The 17670-nt window shown below is 50.6% G+C and overlaps 8 protein-coding genes across 8 annotated transcripts; 4 read left to right on the forward strand and 4 right to left on the reverse strand.

Moving 5' to 3' along the window:
- Window positions 1-98: 98 nt before the first annotated feature.
- On the forward strand, window positions 99-1764 carry PC9H_006369 (uncharacterized protein; the record flags this gene model as incomplete). The annotated part of the gene is made up of 5 exons (XM_036775919.1): window positions 99-468; window positions 526-1027; window positions 1081-1104; window positions 1154-1552; window positions 1614-1764. The coding sequence occupies 5 exons, from the start codon at window positions 99-101 to the stop codon at window positions 1762-1764; spliced, it is 1446 nt and encodes a 481-aa protein (XP_036631938.1).
- Window positions 1765-2566: 802 nt separating this feature from the next.
- On the forward strand, window positions 2567-3502 carry CDC8 (Thymidylate kinase; the record flags this gene model as incomplete). The annotated part of the gene is made up of 4 exons (XM_036775920.1): window positions 2567-2575; window positions 2631-2757; window positions 2806-2914; window positions 3064-3502. The coding sequence occupies 4 exons, from the start codon at window positions 2567-2569 to the stop codon at window positions 3500-3502; spliced, it is 684 nt and encodes a 227-aa protein (XP_036631939.1).
- Window positions 3503-4394: 892 nt separating this feature from the next.
- UBC6 (Ubiquitin-conjugating enzyme E2 6) lies at window positions 4395-5693 on the reverse strand (the record flags this gene model as incomplete). The annotated part of the gene is made up of 8 exons (XM_036775921.1): window positions 4395-4796; window positions 4905-5049; window positions 5111-5139; window positions 5190-5264; window positions 5316-5408; window positions 5464-5477; window positions 5528-5609; window positions 5667-5693. The coding sequence occupies 8 exons, from the start codon at window positions 5691-5693 to the stop codon at window positions 4395-4397; spliced, it is 867 nt and encodes a 288-aa protein (XP_036631940.1).
- A 2498-nt stretch (window positions 5694-8191) lies between these two features.
- Window positions 8192-10302, reverse strand: CWC27 (Peptidyl-prolyl isomerase cwc27; the record flags this gene model as incomplete). The annotated part of the gene is made up of 13 exons (XM_036775922.1): window positions 8192-8744; window positions 8799-8878; window positions 8923-9032; window positions 9082-9185; window positions 9238-9390; window positions 9465-9492; window positions 9546-9569; window positions 9620-9685; window positions 9737-9850; window positions 9916-9989; window positions 10047-10074; window positions 10131-10176; window positions 10228-10302. 13 exons carry the CDS (start codon window positions 10300-10302, stop codon window positions 8192-8194), a joined length of 1455 nt encoding a protein of 484 aa, XP_036631941.1.
- A 218-nt stretch (window positions 10303-10520) lies between these two features.
- Window positions 10521-12992, forward strand: PC9H_006373 (uncharacterized protein; the record flags this gene model as incomplete). Its single annotated transcript, XM_036775923.1, has 9 exons — window positions 10521-10715; window positions 10785-10990; window positions 11051-11153; window positions 11207-11284; window positions 11377-11625; window positions 11677-12036; window positions 12088-12429; window positions 12479-12884; window positions 12946-12992. The coding sequence occupies 9 exons, from the start codon at window positions 10521-10523 to the stop codon at window positions 12990-12992; spliced, it is 1986 nt and encodes a 661-aa protein (XP_036631942.1).
- Window positions 12993-13103: 111 nt separating this feature from the next.
- On the reverse strand, window positions 13104-14498 carry PC9H_006374 (uncharacterized protein; the record flags this gene model as incomplete). The annotated part of the gene is made up of 3 exons (XM_036775924.1): window positions 13104-13800; window positions 13854-13898; window positions 13954-14498. The coding sequence occupies 3 exons, from the start codon at window positions 14496-14498 to the stop codon at window positions 13104-13106; spliced, it is 1287 nt and encodes a 428-aa protein (XP_036631943.1).
- A 391-nt stretch (window positions 14499-14889) lies between these two features.
- Window positions 14890-15565, reverse strand: PC9H_006375 (uncharacterized protein; the record flags this gene model as incomplete). The annotated part of the gene is made up of 5 exons (XM_036775925.1): window positions 14890-14928; window positions 14981-15061; window positions 15119-15211; window positions 15272-15409; window positions 15473-15565. 5 exons carry the CDS (start codon window positions 15563-15565, stop codon window positions 14890-14892), a joined length of 444 nt encoding a protein of 147 aa, XP_036631944.1.
- Window positions 15566-16158: 593 nt separating this feature from the next.
- Window positions 16159-17511, forward strand: PC9H_006376 (uncharacterized protein; the record flags this gene model as incomplete). The annotated part of the gene is made up of 2 exons (XM_036775926.1): window positions 16159-16555; window positions 16613-17511. The coding sequence occupies 2 exons, from the start codon at window positions 16159-16161 to the stop codon at window positions 17509-17511; spliced, it is 1296 nt and encodes a 431-aa protein (XP_036631945.1).
- Window positions 17512-17670: the final 159 nt, after the last annotated feature.

Raw genomic sequence — 17670 nt, forward strand, 5'->3', positions numbered from 1 at the left:
GGCATGCCACAGTCCAAATAATATGTTCAACCTGTGATGCAGCTTGGGGTCCGACGTAGAAACGTTGAAGCCGTCAAGCATCGGCACCTATAGCTTAAATGTTTCGAGGCCCCTCCTCGACGCAGAATGGTGCATGTAGGCCCCATCGTGGACGAGGCATTTGGCCAAATCCGACGCGACGAACACACGGAGAGGATACGCAGCCAAATGAAATCATCGATAAACGCAGGGCCACTGTGCCGCCTGCGATTCGGACCATATCTACGGCGAGCAAGTACACGAAACCGCAATGGAGAGGTCGTGGGCGGGGCAATCCTTATCTGGGCCGAGGCAGAGGAGCTAGATTCGGATTCGCTCCTGCCTTGCATTTCCGTGGAACACCTGGATCCAATGAATCAGTTTCCAGTACAAACTCCCACTTGACGCAGCGCCCTTCGCTGAACAGCGCTTCAGACACACCATCACTGAGTACGTTTTGAACTTTCCTGGATATCAATTCGTTCAAGAGTCTATGTTTTGCCGTAGGCAATCGCGATCTCGCTACCCAGGACCGGACGGTTCGAATCCGGCATGGAGACCATGCGCTGCGGAACGACATTGCCTCGACGTTAACGACCTCTCCGAACTTTCACATTACCCCGGGATTATCGGAAGATAGGCCTGCTAAACGAAGGAGGATTGAAGAAGGCCAAAGCGCTTCGTGTTTTGGAGAAACCGTATCGCAATTACCAGCCCAGCATTCCCACTCTTTCCAGGGCTGGATTAAACGTGAATCGCTCTCCCCATCTCCCCGTCCTGCGGTTGGGCGCCCTGATCCAACTACTCCAATCAAGAATGAAGCACGTAGTCCATCTCCACCCCCTGCGGTCAGACGATTAGTTACATCTGGCTGCACCCGTTATACACCAATGCCAATGAACTGCCGAAGACTCGATCCGATGTATAAGTTTCATCGTAAGGAATGGGCTCTTAATGAGGTAGCCATCCTCAAGACGAAAGGCTTGCGAACAACACGGTGGTTGGCCAGGTAAACCCTCACATCCACTTTTCATCTGGTACCTTGATTGATCTGATTACTAGAGAAGATGGTATGGTTATAGAATGGTACGCGGGGTCCAACGTCTATGCTCGTTGTCTCAGTATTGCATCTTAGGTCGAGTCGTATCCCTGTATGGTCGGACACTTTGGAGCCGGAAGTTAGCCCTGAACCTCCGCCCACACCTGACATCTTTTCGGAGCCCCGCCGAACGCATTTTGATGACTGTACGAATGACACAACGGCGCTGCTCAAAGATTTGGCGTCTCAATCACAGACTCAGTCCGCGCTCAGGCAAAATGAAAGGTCCAACCCTTTAAGGTCAAATAGCCCTCAGTCCCTTTCTCCAAGAGATGGAGCCGCTGGAGTCACTAATTTATCAGCGTTTACTGGAGATCGGTTAGCGAGTCGTTTTGAAGTTGACGCCTTGGTAGGCTCGCAGACGTGTGCAGCTGAACCCGCTTCTCCGCTGAGGGAACGAGGGCTTGAAACAATGGCCTTGGCTTTCCTGGAGCGGTAGGTCCGAGTGAGTTCTCGACAGTGTCGTCACTAATTATCGCCGTGGATCATTGAATAGATTCGTTCAACACTTCGATGATGATCGGTCTGGCCTCCTCCAAGGCTACCACCCGGATGCTTTCTTTTCTTTCAGACTACATACCTCGCCGGATACTCCCACTTCAGATCCAACATCCAGCATACTATGTTCGTCAGACCTCACCCTTTAATCCCCAAAGCCAGTGTCTCACTGAATTATAGCATCGAGAAATGTTTTTCAAGGTCGTGAGCGGATTGGACGTGCGTTGCGGTTGTTGGAATCCTACAAACTGTGTCAGGAAGAAACCTCGATCGTTTATGACTTACTACCCCAACGTGACGCCGTTTTCATTTCATGTCATGGGGAGGCCACAAACGTTGATAATCCCAATCCTCACCCCGTCTATTTTGGCCAAAGCTTCATCTTGCAGAGAAATGAAGATAGGTGCGTGGTGATTGACGAAGTGTTTATCAGTTTTACCAACCCTTAATCTGCAGCTCACACACGGAGTGGCCATTGGTTGTTGTCTCTCATCAGATCACAATTGGCAATTTCCCCGCAGACATCTTTATTGCGAATTGAGGCTCACCTCATCTCAATCATCACACTAGAGACACGTAATGTATACCACCTGCACTATGCGTTATCGATCTCTCTCCTCATGGGAACGATCACGCTCGTTGTATCTATAACATTCACCATCATCATGTACAGTAGGGAACAATCAGTTAATATCTTCTGCTTAGTGGAACCTAGCCACGGCATAGTCGTACTATATATAACGAGTGATTAGGGTGATAGAGTTCGCTGGCGTGGAAATGCGCTAACTCAGAGAGGCCCGACGGTGACTGCCATGCTGTCGCTGGACGTATAATTCCTGAGGCACCCCTACAGGAGGAGGCTGCACTGGGGATATCACCGTTACATAATACATCCAAGTTCAATCGTTCAACGAGTATTACGCGAAACTCCGTCAAGTTCGCAGCTGAAGCATGTCTGAGGTGCAGCTCTCTATCGGACTCACGTCAATTCAGACTGATGGTCTAATGATTATAGGTCAAACGTCGAGGAGCGTTCATCGTGGTAGAAGGCCTAGATAGATCAGGGAAGAGCACCCAATGCGCCGCTTTACATGAACGGCTGGTAGAATCTGGAGTGGTCGCACAATTAATCAAGTTTCCTGGTGGGTTGACGTATTCATATACGCTTCCCACTTCTAAGACATGCACAGACAGGACGACAGTAATCGGTCAGATGATCGATTCATACTTGAAGTCACAATCCGACATGGATGATCACCTCATCCATCTTCTGTTCTCGGCGAACCGATGGGAGCTCGCGTACGTCTAACTCTATTCTTGTCTTATCGCTGGAATTTGCCAGCCAGTAGACTGCCAACGCGGAGGTCGCTCTGTCGTCGCTTAATTCTTGCCGACACGCTCTGAGTGCTACACATCTCCGAGAACCACAATCTAACCGCTTCTAATAGTTCGTCCATCGAGCGACAGCTCAGAGAAGGGACCTCCATTGTGTGCGATCGGTACGCGTTCTCGGGTATAGCATTTTCGGCATCGAAGGGTCTGTCTTACGCGTGGTGTCGGTCCCCCGACATCGACTTACCCGCTCCAGACGTGACGATATTTTTGGATATTAGCCCAGAGAAAGCCAAGGAACGCGGTGGGTACGGGGAAGAAAGGTATGAGAAGGAAGAGATGCAGAAGAAGGTCAGGCAGGTCTTCCGTAGAATCGAAGTAGAGATGCAAAGCCAAAGGCTTCAGAGTGGCAACCAGTGGGTCACGATAGATGCTGGGAGAGACAGAGAGAGCGTGTCGGCGGATGTGTGGAGGCACGCACAGCCGCTCATCACTGGGGTAGAACACCCCATACGGAGACTGTGGACTGACATCCTTCAGGAAGAGGCGTATTAGATATCCAACAAGCTCAGCGTATTAGTGTTACAAGCTCCTACATTCACCAGATGACAAAGTAAATGAATGTATCGGTAGTTGATTGAAAAGAGAGTGAATAGCCACTTAAATAAGGGCCCGGTCTGCTCGTCGAGATGTCAGTCCCTCGGGCCTGGGGTTGGCGGAGATTGAACTTGACAAAACCTAGCGCTGGAGTCTGCTCAGGGCGCTTGGGAATCGTCACAAATAAGTCACAGACATCATGGTGGGAAAGCGGCAATAGATACAAAGTAAATACATGCAAACTTCTGCTTTCGGTATTTCTTGTATTTCTTGTCGGCGACCTGAAGTATCCCGGCTCAGTAGGTGATATACTAGTCCAAAAGAGTTTAACATGTGGTACGTTGGTTTAGCGGTTTGCGCGCTTGAGTACTACTTTTTAGCACGGAAAGGTTGCGGGTTCGAGCCACGGATTGTCCTTTTTTCACTTCTTCGTCCTGCTATCTCACCACTAACATTCATTAATAAATAAACACCACAAGCTGTAGTACTGTTTATTGGAGGGAATAGATAATGCAGTTGATACAAGGTGCCACCAGGTATATTAACGCTGACATAATAATGTGACAGGAAGGTCCTAACCCACCCGCAAACCCCCTGGTACAGCAGACCAAACTGTCGGTTTGGAGTAGGTTTGGGCCAGGTTTGGTCCAACCGTGGGAGCCAAATTTGGCAGGTAGGGACTAACATCTCGACGAGCAGACCGGGCCCTAAAGGACTTTGAGTATTTGATCAAGAAAAGCCAATCAGAAAAGATCAACGCCTGTAAATGAACGTATGACAGAAGAGGGTAGTTATCTCTACACAGATTCGTGACAAGGAAAGCGGCAGCTGCATGATGGAGGAGAGGCCTTTAGGTAGAGGAAGAGAAGCGAGAAAGGACCACTGCAAGAACGATCACAGCGCCCCACCGCCACTTCTCCCAGAATACTCGACCCCAAGTAGCCGCCCAGCTTGCATGGTTACTATCGTCAGATTTGTCTAATCCGGATTTGCCGATGCTGTTGGTGTTAAGGCCTGGAATTCGGGGGTTGAGATCAGCTCTGTTGGGGTTTGATGGATTCGGAGGTGCAAATGGGTTATTGATGTTCGTCGGGGGGTTGAGCTTCAGTAGGGTATTATGGCCAATCATAGCACTGGATGTTGAAGGCATGATTGGGGTCGAGGAAGTGAATGTCAAAACTGGCGAAGCGACAGGCTTTCCCCGCTCTTTCTCGCCCATGTTAGGCAGGTCGCGCATTTCAGGACCGCAGTACTGCAGTCAACAAATGTTGAGATCAGCAAAATCACATCAAACAGCAACGAAAAGCAGTCAAATCCGGCAACCTATAAGGCTGCCATTGATAACCACGAGGGGACTTACTTCCGGAAAGGCATCTTTGAATCGTTGCTGGCTTACATTCCATGCATGACTCCGCTGAGCGAATGTGCGTTTATGACCATCTGTAGAAGTGACAGAACCTGTAGTCATTTCATCGGATAACATGAAGGAGAGTAGTCCGGTCAAGCTTGAAATACAAAGAGGGGATGAGGTTCGGTAAATTGGGCGGGATGAAAAGGTGAACCCACATGGTCGCCACGCTCCACGCTGGATTCCACTGCGTAGTGTTAGCACAAAGACCAATTGCGCAGCACTTCGACGACTCACAGTGCCAGGATGGAAATCCGACATAGAGAAACAGATCTTTTTGTCTGGCTGAAAGCGTCCGGAGGGTGTAAACATCTGTGATTTCACGGGTGAATCACACTACAGAAGGGTGAGCGGGAACAATACCTTGATTCCAGGAGGTTTGAATGGGTATTCGGAGGGAAATAGGAGCACGCCGTGGTATTCGCCGCCGGTGAATGGTGAATCGGGTGGACCGCGCTGCAAATAGGGTGATTGAGACCAAATGCCGGCGACAATAGTCAAGATTCCCTACGATAATGAAGTTCCCTATGCCGGTGGTCAGGGATGCAAGACATGGGTGAAATGGCTGGGCTCACAAGTCAAGATGTTCTTCTCGTCTGGCACAGCCCAAACGAATGGTGGCGACTCTTTCTGCATTGCGAGATATTCCTTCGTGAGCTACAGACAAAGAAAGGTGAGCCTGATGCCCTTGAGGTGGGTGGCAGGCTGGCGTACGCGTTTCTGGGCAGCTTTACTGGCCATTTCGATACGGCGAATTCGTAGATGTCGGGTGGGAGTTGCAGAGGATAAGTGGGTAAACAAGCGTCAAACAGGGCTGCCAGTGGCGAAATGAGCCGTCGGCAGACCAAGGGCAAGGATCGTGGGAGTTTCCCCTGTCGTTATCTTTTACTTACTTCCTGGTCGATCTTGAAGCTTGAAGATTACGCTCGCAGGATACAATCCCGAGGGCGAGGGGCGAGAGATATCAACAACTTGTAGACAGTTGTTCGAGTCATACATTGTCCTGTTGTCGAAACAAACAAAAAACCTCGCCAGCATACGTGATTCCTGTTCAGTAGCAGCAGAGTAGATATCTTCATCGATACCGCTTTTGCTTCCGGTGACGGCTTTCCTCTGTTTTCCGATGGCGCGGACAATATACCCCGGTAGATAAATTAATGTACTACGGTCAGATCTCACCACTGTCGTGCCTAGACGCAACTCCATGGGCTTTGGCGCTATCTTTCGTTGGATTACATCAACATGCGCGGGATCACAATAAATTGTCACGTAAATGTGTCCCATATTTTTATTGTACTTTTATATCTGCATTTAATGCCACTACAAGTATGCTAAGCCACTAGAACGCATGGGGACCTGTCGGGAACATGGAAGTACCTGCATTCCCTGTTTAGATCTGCCGCAGCAATTCAGACATTGGTAGCAAGGGTGCATTGAAAACCCACTGGCAAAAGGCTGCCTGGTGTACCTGTTCATGGGGCTGGTTAAGGCAAATCCTTCGTTGGAGTAGTTCTTGGGGGAAGGACCATGTCAGAGAGTTGTTCAACAATTAGAGATGTACTATGAGGTGTGCATTACAAAGGGCATATTAGGATCAGGTATGAGAGGTGGCACTTGGCTAGTATTCCATCCTGGTGGTGTATACTGCAAATAGGGAGGCCCACCATGGGGTTGCACATCGAGGTCAAGAGACTAAAGTGCTAGAGTAAAAAGAAGTGAAAGGGAAGAAAGTTGATCTAGCTCTACTCTCTCCTGCTATCCCTTCCCCTTGCCCCCTTGTTCCATATCATGCCATCCATTCCACTGAATCCTACCTTGACAGTAGCCCCAAAGTGCTTTCAAGTTGTGCTGGATAGCAACTGTTCTGCATGTGATGCCACCCTTCCCACCTTTGCTTGTAGTCTGTCCCCACTGCTCAATGTGTGGTGCACTGCACCAGGAGCTTTGCATCGGACATCTGCAAGAGCACAGACCAACTCTTCTTGATTGCATTTGTTGCACACAGCACTAGTGGCAGCTTCATCAAGAATATCTCTTGAGACTTGCATGCTCATGCAATGGACACTCCATAAAAATGTGGTTTGTACCACCGTGTCATTGCAGGGGCAGCCCGTAGGCGACTGGAAACAAATCTAGAGGTAGTCTGCTCATTTGTTCCTGCTCATACCTGAGTGACCAAGTGACCACAATATATTGGCAACTAGTTCATGGCATGCAGCAAGGTGCTTGTCAACCGGTGAAAAAGAAAAGGACTTGCTGAAATTTGCAGCCTTTCTTCCAGAAGTCAGTGAAGTCCCAGATGCATGTATGAGTGGGAACATTTCATCATTGTAGTTGTCAGAGTAGGCTCCAGGGCCAAGGAGGCCTTTAGCCACCTCCATGAAAGGGATAGTCTGAAGCCTCATTTGCGGACCAGCTTCCATGGTGGGTAGCGTGTTGAGGCATCCATTGATACTAAGGGTGAATTTTGCCCAAGGTTCTGTGAGGTTGACGATAGGTTGAGCGTCCCGGAAGAGGTGTCTTCATCTTTTCTAGAATTTTCTCACCGTGCGCCGATCAGATAGCATTCAGCATCAGCATCAGCGGGCGGGGAACCGATTATTGGACTTGGCAAAGAATAATCAAGACGGTGTAGCCTTGCAATCCTGTGGTGTCACACAATCACCAATCTTTCACCGCTGGTGGATGAAGCCAGGCCGTCTTTATGGAAACAGTTACTCGGCCACTTAAGGCGAGCAACGCATTTCGAAAAGCTCACCAATCAAATTGACCGGGTTAAGCGATGAGTGGCTGCGGCAGCAAGTCTTTGGATCCGGGTCGAGGAGTCGACATTAATTTACTAGACGCAAGGAGATGGGCCATGTTACGTAGCGGAAACACCAGAAGATGGCAAGCCCGGTATATAGGTGTTTTCGGAATTGTCAGTGGCAGGAGTTGACCACCAACACGGTGCAATATTGAGGCCTAGGTGTGACGCAAATGGAGCAAGCGAAGAGTACCGAATACTGGGAGGTGGCGATTCTGCGCATCATTGGCTCTCACCAATTGCTGCGCCCGCTGGGTAGTAGGCAGCCGGTGGGACTACAGCAGTCTTCGACCCCTGCACTGCTATCACAAAAGATGCTGCGCTTTCGCCGATAATGAGATCCCTTCAGATACTTTGAAGTAGCCAGCAAACCGCAAACAGTCACGAGAATATGATCAATCAACGAACACGGCACCTGATGTACAGACTTGGATTATCTGTGATGGCTTCGACCGCCGCCGCCTCTCTTGCCTTTCCCCTCCTGCCGCCGCCTCTCCCGCTCTTCTTCCTTAGCACGCGCTCCTCGTTGCCGAGGATCAATCACTTCGTAATCACGCTCAGCCTTCCGGCTCTCCTCTCCATCATCTTTCGGGAAATGCAACGCGTGTCCCATAAACCCTCTGTCATCGTCCACCTCCATCCCCTCTTCCTCTCCAGGGTTCGTCTGTTCCACGTCACCCTCGACTGCCTCACCCTGAACTTTATCGCCCTCGCCAACGTCGTCACTGTCCACCGTCATGGTGCTCTGCAGCTTTCCTCGGAAGCTATTGAGAGCGGCGAGAACGTCTGACTCGTCTTTCTTGCGCCCATCTTTGCCCTTCTTCTGCAACCCACGACCTTTGGCGTATTTGGCAAGCTCTTCCTCCAGATACGATTTCTTCGGCTTTTTCTTCGCCGGCTCGTCGTCGCTGTCGTTCCCGTCACGCTTCTTCGTCAGCTTCCGTATCTCTTTCTCCATCTTCTCGATCTCCGCCTTTCGAGATTGTCTGGATCAATGCTATGAGTGAACAGTCTATTGTATCTATCGTCGAACCCCTTACTCGCTGGCGGCTTGCTCCTGAGCATGCTTCTCGCGGATTTTGGAGATATCGTCGTCTTTTTTGCTTGGTTTCGACTGTTCCTGGGCTGTCAGCGGTGAAGATTGCCACGATGGGTCACAGTCACCTTCGTTGGTTTCTCTTCGGCGACGCTATCCTTTGGTCGGCTTGCTTGGGCCTTCTGCGGCTGTGTAACGAAATCCGGGAGAGCAGACGGCATCTCAGTGTTAGTCACCACTACAAGCAATCGGATTGTCAAAGCTCGAGGCTTCGGAGGGATAGAGACATCGCATACGATCTGGTCGAACTATATTCTTCTTCTTGAATACCACCGGTTCCTCCTCTTCTGCGCCGTCTTCATCTGCGCCAAAGCTCAGCAGCTTAGTGTTTCTTCGTCAAGTATCAACTCGACAATCGCAAATCACAAATCACTTCAACTCACTTTTTAGCACCTTTCCGCCGCTCGTCCTCTTCGCGCTCTCGCTGTGCCTGTTCACGCGCACGTTGTTGGACGCGTTTTTCGGCCGCTGTTATACGTGGGACGATGTCGTCGAATGGATTGTCGATGATGCGAATGGTCTTGATTTTCGGAGGGCTAAGGAAAAATGGGGGATAACAATGCAGATATCAGTATTGAGTTACAAGACGGCCATGCATGACGCGACTAACTAGACAGGCCGTTCATTCGCGTCGATTTCTACGCCAATATCAGAACCGTAATTTTGACTTTCGTGACTGGCCAGAGCGTACCCATTTCACCGATTTTCATGACATCTGAGAGACCGTGATGAGCTGCGACAGTATATGAGGCTGGTAGCACGTACTGTATACTGTATCTCCCATGACACGACCGAAGAGTGTGTGCTTCCCGTGTAGTTCATCAGCTCTGTCTGTTTTCTAACTGAGGTTAAGCGACCCTCGGAAGTATGTGACACCAGTACCTAGCGTGATGAAGAACTGAGAATCGTTGGAGTTTTTTGTGCCGTTGTTGGCCATTGCCACTATTCCGCGGTGTGCGAATCGTAGACGAGGGTGTATTTCATCCTCAAATGGCTCTGCAACGAACGCGGCGCGTGGAGAGTGAGATGGGTTAAGGCTGACAATACCTTATGTGCCGCACCTCCATAGAAAGACTCTCCTCCACCTCCGGTTCCAGTCCTGTCTCCCGTCTGCACCAGGAATCCTGGCACAATCCTACGAGCAGGTTAGGGTGTCTGCTCACTTCGGCGAACCGCGACGGAATGAACGAACCGGTGAAATATCACACCATCATAGTACCCTAACGGCAATGGTTCGTCAGGAGCGGTCCTCTATTCGAGCAGGAGACTTACAGACCCTCCATGGCTAACGCTAGGAAGTTGCGGCATGCTTTGGGTGTTTCCTTGATCCCAGAGGTAAGTAACACAGACAGAAGGATGCATGAACGAGGAACCTTTGACCAGAGTTCTATGTCTATTTCCCCTGCAGTTGTCTCAACGATTACCCGGCCACGCGTAGGAAGAGCCATGTTGGAGATGGTCACAATAGCAGGAGAGAAACGAAAGTCCACGCGCAGCCTAGGCCGCCTCGCACCCCTACTCCCAGATATGGAAATGAGGCGGCGCGCCAAGATGCACACAGTCACATGTCTCTCCAGAGGTCTCCGTAATCTTCTGCTCTTTTCTGTTCTGACGCTTGAACCCCAGGCTTGGCTTGAAGCCGTGTCGCGGCCTTGCTAATGCAGAGATGGCAAACCTTCCACCCTCATTTCTTCTTCTAGTACATCTCTGCATATTGGATTACCCTTATGCAAACAAATCAGAATACGACCAAGATCTCTTCAATGCCACCACTCGCGGCCTGCGGGAGCGCGTCAAAACGATGGAGGACGTGACGTACTTTCTCGTGAATTCGATAGTGGGTAAGAAGGAAGCGCGTCTGGTCAGTCATGCCTCGTAGTTCGCGTTGCATACTAGCTTCAGATATCTTATTCAATGCATCGAAAGACAGATGTTGCCATCGTATCCCTGCATGACACCAGCGGACAGCACGGCTTTCCGTGTATCCCTAACCAAATATCTGGAGACTCTCAGAAACCACCACAGGGATAACAAGTCTGATATCAGCCCTCCACTGGCAAGGGAATCGGTGTCCGTAACAATGTGGAAAGACACGCTTGTGCGCAAATCACTTCTCGAAGAATGTGCAGGGGAGAGGTCTGTCAAACATCTTCTTGGAAATGGAAAGGAGCACTCCTACAACGTCCCCGGTTGAAGATTTGAACGGCTGATACTGTGCTTTTCCACGCATGCGATCTTCCACCGTCTAAAGCGACCGTCCGTCTCCCGAAGTCTGGATAATGTACCAGAAACGGATAAAGTAGGTGTTTTACATACATCTGTAATTTCGCATCTCATGCTCTCGAGGATCAGGCCCTCCTTCGCTCCCAACCGTTGCAATATGCCTCACTTCTTGCTCTCTCCCAAGCAAAGCGAGTACACTGGCGGCGCGTATCCTCTTTATTTAGGGGGATTTAGCGCTTGTACAGGTACGTAGAGGTCTAACAGTCCATCCATTGTCTCTCCTTCAATGCGTAGCGTAGCGAGAAGTGCTCAGTGGGGAGACCTCCCGCCTTTCATTGTACGACGGGATATCGACCGAACGGATGCACTCTCTGGCAGAGTCTAAATACCGAGACCTTCTCAAGTACCATACAGTAGAAGCAGAAGATGGAACCGCCAGTCTTGAATCCTTTCTTAGAATAACAGGCATCAAAATCCCTTCTTCTGAGCTAGAATCAGGTTCGCACCTCATTGCATCATCTTATGCATTTGTCCCTCCGAAACAGCAGGTTCGTCTTTTTCAAGTTATGCACGGGCATTATCTGACTTCTCGTTACTAGAATAAAGCTGTGGTACCCTCACCTCTGCCAGTTGCAGCTGCTCATCATCCCGCATACCTCAAAAAGTTGAAGTCGTCTAACTTCGTAGATACCTCTGTGTCGGACGCAAGGGGAAACAACGCCAGAGAGTCTCGCACGTCGGAGCAAGCCCACTCTTACGCATCGACCGCCGTGGCGGACGCGATAGAAAACGAACGAGCAACTCAGCAAACTTTATCTGCGGCTCTTAGCAAGGCCAAACGAGTGGGCCTCGAACTTGCAGCCCAACTCGAAGCACTGAATAATGGGCCCCCGAAACCTCTCGTAGCCTCTTCACTACTGCACCGTCCACACAACTCCAGTATGCATATCAATTTTGAGGTAAGGCTCGTGCTGTAACCTTTTTCATGAGTTAATCACTCCTCGTTACAGACAGAGTACACGCCCAATCTCGCGAAGTCTCTTTCTCTAGATACGTTTGACGAGCCTTCGAATGATCTAGAGTCTAGGATTGACTATATCCGAACGGCGCTCCTCCCCAACTTTCCTGACATTCCCTCGATGCCCGATGACGTCCCAAACATCCTTGAGTCCCGTCTTCCACGCGCTGTTTTGCAACCTAAGAACGCGGAAGCGAGTATCGGATCAGAACATACCCGCCAACAGCTCCCTAGATCTACCAAATCCATTCGGTCCTCCCTCATGCAAACACCTCGGCGATCTGGAAAGTGGACGGATGCAAGACCGCGGAAGCGCAGTGAATATGTCGTTGATGTTAGTCTAACCCCGAAGTGCCCGTGCTAAGATGCTGACATACATGTAGCTCATCGACGGTATTCAAGACGACTCCGTTTCCTTCGACGAAGACAATCCTCTCGAATTCTCTGTGGTAACACCCTCGCACCCTTTGCCTTCTGGCACACCTCTGAATACTAGCCGGCGAGGGGGGCAGGCTTTAGCGAATCTCGGAAAGATGATGAAGAATCCCTCCTTCGCGATGCCGATCCGGGAATTCGAGCTTCCTAGCCCGCTTGGATCTGACCCCGAAGACCAAGGGCGCAGTGCATCGGACCCTGGAGGAGCCGACATTGACATACCGGAAGAGCAACAGACGGACAGTGGTGATCGAGCGATTCGGGAAGTAGATTCCGAAGAGTACAACGAAGGTCCGAGTATGACGCTTCGTGAGATTCTTTTGCATGCAGATACGACATCGTACGACATGATTGGTGAGTGATGATGCATCGTAGTTCTAAGCATCGGGGTATTTACACTTCTCGGATATTACAGGCAATGAAGAAGAGACCCTCGATGAAACATTTGATGAATGGGAGTAGTTTCTAGAGTCACGGGCCTATTGCATTTCAATATGTTACAATATTATTATTTATTATAGGTTAATGTGTACGGCACTCGGGAGGTATGCATCAGGAGGTAGCCTTTGCCGTCTACCGCTTGCTCATGTCGACTGGCTCGCTATATGACCGAACCCAAAGAAGGCCTCCGCCTTCGACACTTGGGTCCATGATGCAAGAAAAATGGGTGCATTCGTTGAGGACTGGCTTCCTCTGCAACCACTTCTGTACATCCCTCACCTGCAGCAGATCCACAGCTGGAGAATCTGGCCGTCTTCCTAGTGTCCGCTTGATTTTCCTTTGCCACATATCCACCACGGTCTGCTTTCTCTCGATGCTATCTTCCAGTATGCCCTTGCTGAGACCTTCTACTATTTCGCCATGGGAATCGATGGCCTTCTTCCACTGTGCCTTGCTCCACGATTCCATATGACAGTCGTGGTTAGTTGCGACGATGAGGTACTCGCCCTCCTGCGACCCGAGTCTCTCACCGCCACTCACACCGTCACCAACGTACACCGTAGCACCTTGCAGATCCTTCTCGAGTAAAAGTGCAGTAGAAGGAGTGCAGAAAACGAGGTAGCTTGGCGAACTGTAGAATTTCGGGACAGCTGCTATTATAGAGCGAGGTCGCGGGGCTTTCCCTGGTGCCAAAAGGATTTCTCTGAGGTACGATGAGAGCGAAGGGCGCAGACCAAACAGAAGGGCTAATTGGTGTATTCGATGGGAGATTTGGGACGACGGAGAGAGGATCCTCATTCGGTAATTCAGTGACATGGAAAGTCCTTGTCTACAGAATTTATGAGAACTCGAATTATCAATACCGTCTGAGGCCTGACATACCTGACTCCGGTTAGCACCCCAGTGTAACCTGCGTAAGAAACTGATCTAGTACATATTTAAATTAGCCACGGTGACGGGACCACGACGAGAACGTTCTCACCTAGCAACGACCTCTCCTCCACGCACATATTCAATGCAAATCGTCAATGCTCGCAACTGCTCCATTTCCCAATCCAAACCACGAAAGTGAACGACTCCTTCGGTCCTCCCGTCTAGTCCCGCGTCGCATACCCTTACGCCGCCACTCACACAGCCAGACATGATATCCAGGAATGTGTTATATGCCACAACCAGATGCCTCGGTATCCCAGTTTCTTCCACGATCCCAAGCATCTCCTCTGTCTCCTCCCGCGATGCCACGCGTCTCAGCGCCATCTTCGCCGCCGCTCGGAACAAGCGAGGAAACGGCATGTAAGACATGATCTCGTCGTACAATGGCACCAGGGTTTGGAGCTCTTCTCGGAATATGCGGCATATCTCGCGGTGTCTTTCCCGAGGGGGCAGCGACAGGTCTATGGTAAAAGTTGGGGGTTCAAACGACTTCGACTGGTCGCCGTCCTTGCTTCTCTTCCTTGGCGACGATGTGTCGGCGCTGGTTTCAGAGGTTTTGGAATGGGCCGAACGAGAACGGCCGGCTGAGGGCATTTCAATATTATGAAGAGGTCGAAACGACAAGGCGGTTCAGAGAATGGATGAGCCGGGGAGGCTCGCCACCGCTTTGCCATGAGGATGATTACAAGAAAGCACGATTGGCGCCAATGCAGGAGTGCGAACCTGGGTAATGACACAATCGATACTGGATTGGGAATGGCATCTCTCCGCACACTGATGTCGATGCAAACATAGAATCACTGTGGCATCCACTCTCATCTACTTCGTGCGTCCAGTCCCCCTAGTTCAGCCCCTAGCTATGCAGCGACAAGAAAGAAAGTGGCTAGTTGAAGTCTCACACTGCAATGTAAATTGTAAGTGTTTTCGTTTACTGTTTCTATCACTACTTTGTTACGATACAGTAGGGAGAAAGCAAATTGGTATGTTAAAAAGTGCTCGTGGGGATCGGGCCGCACGTTCGGTACTACGCACATAGGTCAATGTCGGGGAACAAATTCCGAACGAAACGAACTTACCCCCGAGAACGCTGCCCTACAAGCCAGATAGCATGGACAGACGGTTGCGGTGTAATAATTATCTTCAGCACAACCGTCGCCCTAATGAAGGAGGTCAGTGCCTTCTCTCCGTGTCAGCTTTGCTGTAAAATGACTTACAGGACCCACGGTGGTAGTGGTCATCGCATGATGAACAGTCACAGACGTTGATGTCAAGCACTGTGGAATATCGGTGTTGATGCACTGCTCAGACTGGATCATGATGAATAGCACGTCAACCCAACAGCGTTTGGTAAGAGGTCCGAGACGTACAGTGAGAGGGCCAGTAAAAGAAATACACGAGGATCCTGAGGAGCAAGGGCTTGAAGTTCCGCAAGAGGACATCGTTTCCTGCCTCGCAACGAAGGTCGTGGTCGTTGGAGGAGGGGTAAGTTCGCTAGCGTCAGCATTCTATGGAACAAGAGTCTGTCGCGTGAGTCCCCAGCCCCCTTGCAGTGTTCGTAAGACACTTACCAAAGTCACCGTAGGGATGAGCTTAGCGTTGGCAAACACCGAGATGCCCAAGGCAGATAAAGCGAGCAAACGTATGGAAGCGGGGAAATGCATCAAGGAGGCGAAAGAGGGGATTGTTGGGTATGCCGTAAATTACTCGTCAAAGTGGCAGACCTTATAGCTGATGAACACCCAGCGCCGGTTAGTGGCGACCGCCCCTTGGTCATGAGTTGTTGGGGATCCCCGACCTTGCTCTGGCCAGCAAGCCAAGCAGTCACAATACAGCGCATGGGTGTTCTTCGGTCGGTCCTCGGGCCCTGCCACTGACGTTAAACATGGGCTCGAGGCCCAATCAGGGGGGCGCTGAGCCCAATTACATTGAGTGCGAGGTCCTCCTCTACGAGTTCACCTCAAAGCATCGGCTATGTACAATGTTGTCCACCTTCTATCATGGAAGCGCTGTTGATTTATTTTTAGCCACTACTAAATCGTGGGGCAAAGGCTCTCTGCAACTGGCCGCATCTTGACCGCGATCTTCTATCTATGGTAAACGCCGTGTAAGTGCTTGCCGCTCTTCACATAGAACTGTGATCTTACAGCTTGCAGTTTCTATGCTCTCCAATAGTAGATGCCCTGGCGTTCAGCCATGGCCCTTATTGCAATAAATGCATTCCTGGCGAGGGTGCACTACACACCAGCTCCCCCCCATGATGTCTACAAATTCACCTCGCACCGATCCTTGCGAACGAAGTGCATGGGAGATCACCTGGAGCTGTGTCGCCGTCATCGTCGCTTGCACCTGGAAAGCCGTGCATCCCAACGTCCTCCCTGCTCACCTGAGGGGAAGCGCCAAATGGAGACTCATCCTACGTCGGCTGCGCATGACCCTATGGGCTCTGCTCGTACCAGAGTTGATGGTTATGTGGGCGGTCACCCAGTGGTTCGATGCGCGAGAAATCTCAGAGCTGCAAAGACGAGGGAACGAGCAGGATATCGAATCGAGGGATTCGGTTGGTGAGGGAGACAGCTATGTGTTGGTGTCAGGTAGCGCAGAAAGCACAAGAGAGGCCAGTACTTCCAAGCCGAGCGCTAGCGCCCCAGAAAGTGAGTATCGTGATTGACTCGCAATTTATGCAGTACGCTGAATTGATGTCTTGTCAGAGCTTTCCTGGACAATAGTTCACTCCTTCTTTTTGACGATGGGAGGCTTCATCGTCAACATTAGTGGGGTGGAACATACACTCCGCCTTGAGGACGTTGTACCCCAACCTCCCGGCTCCAAGGAGCTTCCTCGGGTACCCTGGCCGGCTGTCGAAGGAGGCGATATCAGCGACAAGAGCAAGATTGATGGTATCGCCAAAACTCTCGTAACGGTGCAAACTACTTGGTTTATCATCCAACTCTCAATTCGCGCAATCGAAGGGTTGGCCGTAACGGAGCTTGAGGTGATGACACTGGCATACGCTTTGATGTGCGCATTTCTCTACGGGTTCTGGTGGAACAAACCATACGACGTCCACAAGCCCATTCTTACTGGAACAAGCGACCAGCTGGAGGTACCAGGAGCTCGTCGGAGGTCTATGTCCCTCACAAGTCTCCTGGATGGAGATTGGATCATGTATCTTCACGGCGCCATCGTGGAAGACACACGTTTAGACTACCTCTCAGAGATGGCGCCCGAGAGAAACGGAAGGATCGCCATCGTCATCTCCCTCATCAGCGCAACACTCTTCGGCTCCATCCACTGCATCGCATGGAATTTCCAGTTCCCTACACCTGCCGAGAGAATAATCTGGATTTCGTCCTCCTTGGTCATAGTCGCCGTGCCACCACTTTGGGTGTGTGAGGCCGTCACGGTTATTGCCTGCAAGGCCACCGAAATCCGCCCGTCTATCCGGAACGCCCTCGTAGTCCCCCGCTACGTTATTTTAGCAGTGAGCGTTTATGCATACTTTATCGCCCGTGTCCTCTTGATTGTTCAAGCATTCGTGCTTCTGCGCGAGTTGCCTCCTTCCGCTGAGCAACCCGTACGATGGTCATATTTCTTCCCTCATATTTAGAAAATCCACGAATTATTATGTATCCCTGACATTTTACGAGCAATTGATGACCTTGTTTGATTTGAAACCCCAGGCATCGATGAAGGCTTGAATCCCTGCGAAGCCCCTGAGCTCTCCTGACTGCAGGGCTTGATCGACGTGACTGGACCCACGTTGCGC

This window comes from Pleurotus ostreatus, assembly GCF_014466165.1.
Source record: "Pleurotus ostreatus strain PC9 chromosome Unknown scaffold_4, whole genome shotgun sequence".
Taxonomy (NCBI): Eukaryota; Fungi; Basidiomycota; class Agaricomycetes; order Agaricales; family Pleurotaceae; genus Pleurotus; species Pleurotus ostreatus.